Raw genomic sequence first — 10743 nt, forward strand, 5'->3', positions numbered from 1 at the left:
TAACCATCAAACGGCTTATGCGAGAGAAGGGTTTTAAGAACAAACGTCTTCAAAGGCCTCGTCTCCTTCAACGGCATAAAATTTCCCATTTGGAATTTGCACGAGAGCACCAAATATGGGACATTGAAAGGTGCAAGAAAGTTTTATTTTCTGATGAGAAAAAATAGAACCTTGAGGTCGTGATGACTTCAAACTGGCATGAACAAGGAGATCCCACGTGAGGTGTTTTCCACACGGCATCATGAGGGTCTGGGGCGCGTTTTCCTTCAATGGAACAATGGAGCTTCAGATTGTGCAGGGGCGTCATAAAGAAGCAGGCTATGTGCAGATTTGCAGGGGGCATCCCTCATGACTGAAGGCCCTCGTCTGTGTGCTAATAAGTGGCTTTTTTAAAAGGACAATGCTGCAGTTCACAATGCCCGCCTGACAAAGGGCTTCTTCCAGAGGAATAAGATCACTCTTTTGGACCGTTGTGAGTGTTCCCCTGATCTCAATCCAATTGAGAACATTTGGGGATGGATGGCAAGGGAAGTTTAAAAAAATGGACATCAGTTCCAGACAGTGCCCTACAGATGCCCTCTGTGAAGCCATCTTTACCACCTGGAGCAACATTCCCACTAGCCTCCTGGACACACTGGCATCAAGCATGCCCAACCAATTTTTCGGGTGATTAACAAGAATGGTGCAGCTACTCATTACTGACTCCTTCTGGGAAGCTTTTATTTCTATTTTCGTGGCGTTCCGTGTTTTTTTTAACTATGGTCTTAAACTTTTAATCAGTTGATGAACAACCTACTTCAATTTATTGCTTACTCAAAAACATTTTTGTCTCCCTCCCATTTCTTCTTTTTGCATTTTGAAGCTTTACTTAGAACCTCCATATAAGATCCAACAATGCAAAATGTAAATTCTTGCTATTTTTCAACTGCTCTTAAAATTATGATCAGGAGTATGTCACTTGCCCGCGCATGTAGGTATTTCCTCGAGAGGTAACGTAACACTGCAACATGTGACTTAAGTGATACAGTAGGTACACTGAAGATAGAAATTCATGATATCATATAGGGCTGCAACTAACAACTGATTAATAGTTGATTCATCTGAAGCTTGTTGATTTGATTAATCAAGTAATCGGTTAGGCCGTAGACCGGGGGTGTCCAAACTTTTCCCACCGACGGCCGCATACTGAAAAAAGGATGGATGACATACTTTTCTCATCAAGAGAACAGACGTAACATGTAGCCTATACCTATGGTCCTTCCTGTTTTTATACCCTTGATTGAAAGCTTAATGGAACCATATGTACTGTAAGTAAAGCACACACTTCAGTGAGCAGGCAAGGGAAGGCCTTTAGCATTCTGTTACATTTGCTAATTCAGCTGAAGAGAAGTGCCATATTGTCCTAGCATATGTTACCACTGGGAAGACAGGCGTTGTGTGGAACCTCACCACATGCTAGCAGCCCTGTGTGTGTATAATCCTCATGAAGTCCCTGCTTGCAGAGCAGACCTTGCATGGTGAAGCATGCCATATTCTCTCATCTTAAAGTGACAATAGAACATTATGTGGTAATTTGAGACTAACGTTCCTTCAGACTTACGAAGTCAGCCCGGAAGAGGCGTGAGTAAGACTTGTAACGGGTTTGATTCACGTTGTGAATGCCGAGGTTTTTGCACGAGTACTGATGCTGATACAACTGTTTCTGAAAACTACGATGAACATTTCACCTCCTCTTCCCTGAGCAATATATATGCTGTAAACACAAAGGCAAATGTAAGTAAGCCCTGGAGCTGAAGTCATGTCCCAGTATCTGATGTTTTGTCTCTGCTATTTATTTTTTTGTAGGGACCCGAATCAGCCAGTTCCACAGGATACAAAGTTCATTCACACAAAGCCCAACAGGTTTGAGGAGGTCGCCTGGACAAAGTACAACCCCAAAGACCAGCTCTACCTTCATATTGGTCTCAAACCTCGAGTCCGAGACCACTACCGTGCGACCAAGGTTGCCTTTTGGCTGGAACTGGTGCCGCATCTCCACAACATCAATGAATTTTTCCAATACGTGTCAACCACCACGAAAATACCGCCGCAAGACACCACACCTTACCCTTACACCAAGCGATTCCCAAACAAAAACAACTGGCCCTCCACTACTCGCCATCCGGGTTTGCCGTCCACCAACACCAAGCACAACACGGACCGGCGCAAAAGCGGTGACTTCGCCGAGGAGTCCACCGTGGTGATCGAGACCAAGCGGGACTACTCCACCGAGTTAAGCGTCACCATCGCTGTGGGTGCCTCCCTTCTGTTCTTGAACATCCTGGCCTTTGCCGCTTTGTACTACAAGAAAGACAAGCGACGGGCCGACTCAAGCCGCCACGTCCCCACCCCGCAACGCAACTCAACGCCGGCCAGCGCGCCCTCCGCCGCCAACGACATGGCCCACCTGCAGAGCGAGGAGCTGATGTCGCTGCAGATGAAGCAGCTGGAGCACGAGCACCACCGCGAGTGCGAGTCCATGCAGGCTCACGACACGCTGCGCCTGGCTTGCCCGCCCGACTACACTCTCACTCTACGCCGCTCTCCGGACGACGTACCGCTGATGACACCCAGCACCATCACCATGATCCCCAACTCACTGGCTGGCATGCAGCCTCTGCACAACTTCAATACTTTTGGGGCCACCCAGAACAGTACCAACCTTCCCCATGGCCACTCCACGACACGGGTATAGCTCTGTTGGGACCAGACCAGGCCAGATTCACGCTTGAAGCAAGAACCGACATGGTAAAGGCAAATGGAAGTGGTGAAGCACAGACTCCAAAGTTCAAACAGATGTTATTTTGCTACGCTGCCTTCTTGAAGTATATATATGGTATCAATTGATGTCTTTTTAACATAGAAAATCTGAATTGTGAATGTTCTATAGTAATAACTATTTGGAGCTAAGCTTCTTGAACTTTTTTCAGAGTTTTACCAAAAGAAAAAACCAAGCAGTAACTGATTGTTGCTATGCATCTTCTACAAAACACAACAATTGCATTGCGACAAGGACATAAAAAGACAACTTCTGGAATATTGTGTTTTATTAATTATAAATGTATCAGACTCCTTACTGCGGGGGTGTCCACACTTTTTTCCATGAAGGGGCCGCATACCAAAAAAAAAAAAAAAAAAATCAAAGGATGTGGGAACCATTTTGATGTTTTTTATTTTGTAAAAAAAAAAAATGCTAAAACCAATCCAGTGTGCGAAGAAGTTAAATAGTGGTGGTCCTCCGTTTATGAGGTTTCAGTTTTTGAGATTTCGGTTTACAGTGTTTTGCTTTATGACATTTTGTGGCTAAGAAGTTAAATGCAGGTGGTTCTCAGTTTATGATGACGATTCGGTGTATGACTTTTGTGGTTAAGGACTAGTGCGACACCACTGATTCCCCTTCCGATCAAGTCAAATTCAGGCTGATATTGGCAATACCGATATGATATGGATACTTTTTGCAAATACACCTAATGTGTCTGTAAATTTATAAAGTCGTCCCTCGTTTGTGGCAGTTAATTGGTTCGGGACCCGACCGCGATAAATTAATTTCCGTGATATAGGATTCGATGTTAATAAACGGAATGTTTTTGTAGTTAGAGCATATAAAACCTGTTTACGACTTTCTAAATACATTTTTTTTACACTATTAGCGCCCTGTAGACACGAAATAACACCCCTATAGTCACCATTACACTCCTATTATTCATTGTTTATACACAAGCTAGTGAGCTAACAAGCTAGTGAGCTAACAAGCTAGTGAGAACTTAAGAAAGGGTTTCAAACAGAGGGAAGAAGGACAAAGTAAGAAGCTACAAACATTTCCACACGGAATGGGAGCAGAACGCTTTTTTCGCTCTGCATCCATGGAACGCTACATCAAGTACAAGGTAGGGTAATGTAATAAGGATGGATGTTTCATCCATGTAACATTACCTGCCTTGTGGCCAGAATACTACGTATCACTTGCATTTCAATATGGTTTGACTAATATTAGACCAGAGTCTAACACGAAACAGTGATAATTAATTCATTAATTAATGTCTGGAAGGGAGGGGAAGGGACGACTGCAGTGTATTTCAAATCACAGTATCGCTCATAGCATGAAGAATATTAGACATCAGAGTAGTTTATTTATTTTAAACTCTGATGCAAGGTACCTTAATATGCATCAGTCAAAGCTAATATACAACAACAGAAAAATCAGAGGTATTGTTAAGAACACAGTATGAACTTACCCATGCGTATCATTGAGACAAGCGTTCAAGAATTGTATTGTATTGTATTGTATTGTATGTACTTTATTTATCCCACAGCGGGGAAATTAACTTGTTACATCAGCAAGCAAGCAAGATACGCAAGTAAAGAGTACAGTGTAAAGAATGCATAGTGACTACAACATGGTTCAGGTGGTGCAGGTGTTGTAGAGCCTGACAGCAGTCGGTATGAAGGACCTGCGGAACCTCTCCTTCTTACACTGTGGGTGTAACAGTCTGCTGCTGAAGGAGCTGCTCAGGGAAACAACAGTGTCATGTAGCGGGTGAGAGGTGTTGTCCATGATGGATGTCAGCTTAGCCAACATCCTTCTCTCGCCCACTTCCTCCACGGAGTCCAGAGGACCGTCCAGGACAGAGCTCGCTCTCCTGATCAGCCTATTGATCCTGCTCCTGTCCCTTTCCGTGCTGCCCCCTCTCCAGCAGCCCACAGCATAGAAGATGGCTGAGGCCACCACAGAGTCATAAAAGGTCCGTAAAAGAGTCCTGCACACATCAAAGGACCTCAGTCTCCTCAGCAGGTGGAGGCGACTCTGGCCCTTCTTGTAGAGGGCGTGGGTGTTGACGGACCAGTCCAGCTTGTTGTTAAGGTGAACACCCAGGAATTTGTAGCTGTCCACCAACTCTATGTCCGCTCCCTGGATGTTCACCGGTGTAAAGTGAGATGTCTTCCTCTGGAAGTTAATGATCATCTCCTTTGTCTTGCTGGTGTTGAGTTGCAACTGGTTAAGCTCACTCCAGCTGACAAAGTCCCTGATGACTGTCCTGTATTCCAGATCATTCCCCTCTGAAACACAACCAACAGTGGCTGTGTCATCGGAGAACTTCTGGATGTGACACTGTGTGGAGTTGTGTGTGAAGTCCGAGGTGTAGAGGGTGAAGAGGAAAGGGGAGAGCACCGTACCCTGAGAGGCACCTGTGCTGCAGAGTACCATGTCAGACACACAGTGACGGAGCCTCACATACTGTGGTCTGTTGGTGAGGTAGTCTATAACCCATCCAGTCAGGTGTTGGTCCACTCCCACACTCTCCATCTTCACTCAGAGTAGTGACGGCTGGATGGTGTTGAAGGCACTGGAGAAGTCAAAAAACATGACCCTCACAGCGCTCCCGCTGTCCTCCAGGTGTAGCAGTGATCTGTGCAGCAGGTAGATCACTGCGTCATCCACTCCGATCCGAGGCCGGTAAGCAAACTGCAGGGGGTCCAGCTGAGTGCCCACCAGGGGTCGCAGGTGCTGCAGGATAATCCTCTCCATGGTCTTCATCAGGTGAGAGGTCAAGGCAACAGGCCTGAAGTGGTTAGGCTCCTTGGGACGCGGTGTCTTTGGGATCGGGACCACACAGGAGGTCTTCCACAGGGCCGGGACTTTCTCCAGGCTCAGGCTGAGATTGAACAAGTGCCTGAGAACTCCACAGAGCTGGTCAGCACAGTCCTTGAGGATTCTAGGGCTGATACCGTCCGGTCCCGGGGCCTTCCTTGCCTTGATCTTCCTCAGCTGACTTCTCACCTGATCATCAGTTATGGAGAGGGGAGTAGAGGATGGCTGGGATGGGGATGTGGGGGTAAAGAGTGAGTTACTTTCTGCTGTGTTCTTCTTAATGATATACTGCACATCACCTCAAATGACTGATGTTTCCATGTTTTGATTTGAGAATTGATTTTCCAGCATAAAAATCTGGTATCGGAGGTATCGATATTTCAGTATCGATCCGCACATCACTCTTACCAACATCCATCCATCCATCCATTTCCCTCCGCTTATCGCGGGGGCAGCAGTGTCAGTAGGGAAGCCCAGACTTCCCGGTCCCCGGCCACCTCCAGCTCCACCGACAGGACACGAAGGCGTTCCCAGGCCAGCTGTGAGACATAATCCCTCCAGCGTGTCCTAGGTCTGCCCCGGGGCCTTGTCCCGGCTGGGCATGCCACCTCACCAGGGAGGGGTCTGGGAGGCATCCGGACTAGATGCCCGAGCTACCTCAACTGGCTCCTCTCGATGTGAAGGAGCAGCGGCTCTACTCTGAGCCCCTCCCGGATGACCGAGCTCCTCACCCTATCTCTTAGGGCGAATCCAGCTATCCTACGGAGGAAACTCATTTCAGCCACTTGTATCCGCGTAGACCCACCACCTGCGGGCACAAGCATAAGGGTCCAGTGCATTGTGCTTTGGGTGGCGGTCGAGGGAGGGCGCCTGGTCTTCGGCAGCCAAATCTGGTTCTTGGGACTATTACAAACACTCACATAAATTCATTTTTAAAAAATTTAAAACATAAGATTTACTTGAGAACTAGCTACAGCGCACGCCGGCGGAAGAGTACGCGCCACTTGCAGCAGAAGAATGTGTTGTGTGCCTCGTGCTGGGCATCCACACTGAGGAAGAATAACATCGCTTATTAGTTTGCTTTTTGCACTTTATTTTTTCTCCTAAAAGGAAAGCCGTTACCTTGGAAGTGAAAAAGCTCTGAAAGAGGAGACACGCTCACTTGTCTACCATAAATATTATTGAATGCTAGAGGGGTCATGGATTCTGTGCGCTGTCATGAGGAGAAGAGAGGTTATCATATGGAACAATATTTTAAGAAGGTACAAAAAAGCCTGCAAGATGACCACATGGATAAAAGTAAGGCGTTGTTCTCATTTTATTACTCTTTCGTTTAATCTTTTTATTACTGTACAGTGGAACATCAATTAGCGTCTTTTTTGGTTGAAAGTTTATGCCAAAATTTTAGCATGCAATTAGCATACAATATGACATGCGTCTTCTCGTGTTATTAAAACACTGCATCAGTCCAACTGTGTTCTTAATATAGTTTCATCACAAAACGTCCTTGTTAGCAGCCTTTTAGCTTGCTTACACAAGAAGCGTAAGTCACCCATCCATGATGTCATCAGCGGGGGACTCTGTAGTTTGTTGCTAGCTAACAGATACACCACAAGTCGCTGCTTTTCTTTTGATCACATCTGCAAAATAAGCCACAATGGAGCTAAAAAAAAAAGTTGTGTCAGTATTTTGATAAAGTTGAGAAACACTATTGAATTCAAGAAATAACTCATGGCAAAACACGAAGGTGGTTTCCATGTTGATCTCACTGCCTCACTGCCGTCTTTAGCATCCAATCACATTTTCAATGAAAGTAAAAGTAACCTTAAATGTTCATGTATCCCTTTCATTCCTCATTTATATGCGTTTTGAAATATTTTCTGCATGTAAAACTTTAAAAACGTGTTTTTTGTTAACATTTTTGGCTTTCTGTGACAGATTGATTAGATTTACATTATTTCCATTCATCTTCCACTTATCCAAGGTCAGATCGCGGGGGCAGCAGCATAAGCAGGAAAGTCCAGACTATTCTTCTCCCCGGCTACTCCATCCTCTCGGCGGATCCTGAGGCATTCCCACGGCAGTTGAAATACACAGTCTCTGTCCCGGGTCTTCCCCGAGGCCTCCTACAGGTCGGATGTGCCCTGAACACTTCCCCAGGGAGGCGTGCGGGAGGCATCCTGACCAGATGCCCGAGCCACCTCATCTGGCTCCTCTCAATGCAGAGGGGCAGCGGTTTGGCTCCCAGTTTCTCCCAGTGCTCAGTGCTCCTCATCTCAAATTGAAAGCTCAGCAACCCTACAGAGGAAACTCATTTTGGCTATCCGCGATCTTGTCTTTTAAGGTACTAAACAAAGCTTATGACTATATGTGAGGGTAGGAACATGGGTCCCTCTTCACCACAACCGATGCAGAGACCGCATCACTGCAGACTCTGCACCAATCCGCCTGTCAATCTCGCATTCCATCCTTCCCTCACTCGTGAACAAGACCACAAGGTACTTAAACTCTTCCACTTGGGGCAGGAGCTCATCCCCAACCCAAAGATGCCCCTCCACCCTTTTCCGGCCGAGAGCCATGGACTCAGAATTGGAAATGCTGATTCTCGTACCAGTCGCTTCATACTCGGCTGCGAAGCGATCCAGTGAGAGTTGAAGATCATGGCCCGATGAAGCCACTAGGACCACATCATCTACAAAAAGCTGAGACCCAACCCTGCAGCCTGCAGTTGATCCCCTCAGTGCCTCGGCTGTACCTGGAAATTCTGTCCATCAAAGTAATAAACAGAGTCAGTGACAAAGGGCAGACCTGGCAGAGTCCAACCCTCACTGGAAACAAGTCAGACTTATTGCCGGCAATGCAACCAAGGTCTGACACCGGTCATACAGGAAACGAACCCCCGGAATTATGTCGTCTGGTACCCCATACTTCTGGAATACTCCCCTCAGGACTCCTTCTCCAAGTCCACAAAACACAAACACAAATTGGCAAACTCCCATCAAGGACCCTGCCGAGACTTTAGAGTTGGCCCACAGTTCCATGACCAGGACGAAAACTACACTGCTCCTCCTGAATCCGACATTCAACTATCCGGCAAATTTATACAATCTTTTATGGGAAGAATTGATTAGGTTTGAGAGCGTTTCAGTTAGAGTGGGACCTTCTGGAACGTTATAATGACACTAACCAAGGTTCCACTGTATTTTATATGTCCTTCATGTGTTCTGTGCAGAGTGTGAGTAACTTAGGAGTTAATTTTGGTGTAAGTTCCGACTTACACTAAAACTCGCCTTACGTCACCACCGTCTAGGAATGGAACGCGAGGACCACCTATATACATTTCCAGAAAAAACAACAGTGTCTCTACACATCATGAAAATTGAGTTGTTGGACACCCCGTGTTAGAAGAAGAAAGAAAAAAAGAAAATATATGTGGCAATTTACTTTAACAAATTGTTCTGATGCTATTTTCTTTGGGCTATTTTGCTCTCAACTTTTTATTGAGGTGTAAATACTGTATATCTAAACAGTTTTCATTCAAACAATTGTCATTCCCCCCCCCCACCCTTTTTTTCCCAGTACAACCAAAACAATGTAAGAAAAGGACAAAATGTAACATATTGTTATATAGTTTGTGAGATTCTTTTGAGGTGGCATAACACATCCGTAAAGAACTTTAATCATCTCAAGTCCATACTTCTGTCTGAGAATTGGGATATGATGTGATCACCTGGCAGCTGGTTTTGCTTCCAGAAGTTTTTTTGTGGTCTTTCTGTCTTTTTTTTTCCTCCGTTTTTTTGGGTCTCTGCCTACAATGCGGTGCGAAAGGCATCATTGCAGACTTTGTTTTAAAAAAAGGCAGTGCTGATATTAGTTTTAATAGAATAAATGTTGGAATATTTGTTCATATACAGTATTTCAAGTTGCAATCATATGCTAGCAATATGTAAAATATTGTGTCGGCCTTGTGCTATATTTTGGGTGACAAAGCAAGTGAATGAATGTAAATATTCATGATATTTAATAATATAAAATGAAATTGCTAATGTTCATTTGGTTTTGCATCTGTTATGATACAACTGGGAAGAAATATTTGCTCAATTTAATTCTATACAAAAAAACTTGAAAAGACCTTTGAGCACCTTTGGATATGGTTACTTAATGATATTTGTTTGCTGTTTTGCCTTAAGTGATAATAAGAGATATTTCTGGCTGGACACCTGTATAAAGTTTTTCTGCAATGTTTTCTAATAAAATATCAAAGTATTTTCTATAAAGAGAGAGGAAAAACAATTTGAAAAGCTAGTTTTATTTGTGTCCACTTTTTCAACGTGAAAGTAAAGGTCAGATCACTTGGTACAGTTTTGTGTACTTGGTCACGATATGGTTCATTTTTGTTTGGTTGTAAATACAGTCGTGCCTTGGTGAGAGTCATTCGACTCAAACCAAAACAGACTCTAATCAAGGCAAGTTTTTTCATAGAAAATTATGTAAATCCAATTAATCTGTTCCAGACACCCAAAAATTTTAACACAAAGCACATTTTATAGACAATAATTATAGTTCGAGGGAAAGGCTTCTTGAGACGTCATCTGTACTTCTGTGAAGAAGGTGTCGGATGTTTCGCTCCTCATCCGAAGAGCTTCGTCAGCGAACTAATAAGTGCTGGTAGCCTAGGCTGGTGGTTTGAGGTTTAATTTGGACCCTGTGTTCAGCAGGTTACTGAGACCAAAACCCACAGCTCTTAGTCTTGCAAATGAGGTGAAGCCAGGGCCGAGCCAGAACAATAGATGCTAACGAGCCAGTATCAGAGTCGTTCATACCCAACTCAGGGAGCGACACTTCCCTTTTATCGGAGGTGCTAATAGCAGGAGAGGATTATACCACTACTCCGCCCAGGCTTAGTGTAAGGAACCAATAGAAGGAGGGTGTTGGCACAGCAATTCCGCCCACTCTTACTGTATTTAAGGCCTAGGCTACCAGCACTTATTAGTTCGCTGACGAAGCTCTTCGGATGAGGAGCGAAACGTCCGACACCTTCTTCACAGAAGTACAGATGACGTCTCAAGAAGCCTTTCCCTTGATGGACAACTCCTGTACGACTGAGAGCCTAC

The 10743-nt window shown here is 44.9% G+C and overlaps 1 protein-coding gene across 2 annotated transcripts in view; it reads left to right on the forward strand.

The window, feature by feature from the left end:
- The window catches only part of nlgn4xa (neuroligin 4 X-linked a), a 132702-nt gene extending 122415 nt beyond the window's left edge, over nt 1-10287 (forward strand). For both annotated transcript variants that reach the window (XM_054775984.1, XM_054775994.1), the window contains one exon: nt 1846-10287. In XM_054775984.1, coding sequence (XP_054631959.1) covers nt 1846-2734 — 889 coding nt within the window. In that variant the 3' untranslated portion in view covers nt 2735-10287. The remainder of the gene's footprint in view (nt 1-1845) is intronic.
- Nucleotides 10288-10743: the final 456 nt, after the last annotated feature.

The sequence above is a fragment of the Dunckerocampus dactyliophorus genome, chromosome 1, assembly GCF_027744805.1.
Source record: "Dunckerocampus dactyliophorus isolate RoL2022-P2 chromosome 1, RoL_Ddac_1.1, whole genome shotgun sequence".
In the NCBI taxonomy this organism is placed as follows: Eukaryota; Metazoa; Chordata; class Actinopteri; order Syngnathiformes; family Syngnathidae; genus Dunckerocampus; species Dunckerocampus dactyliophorus.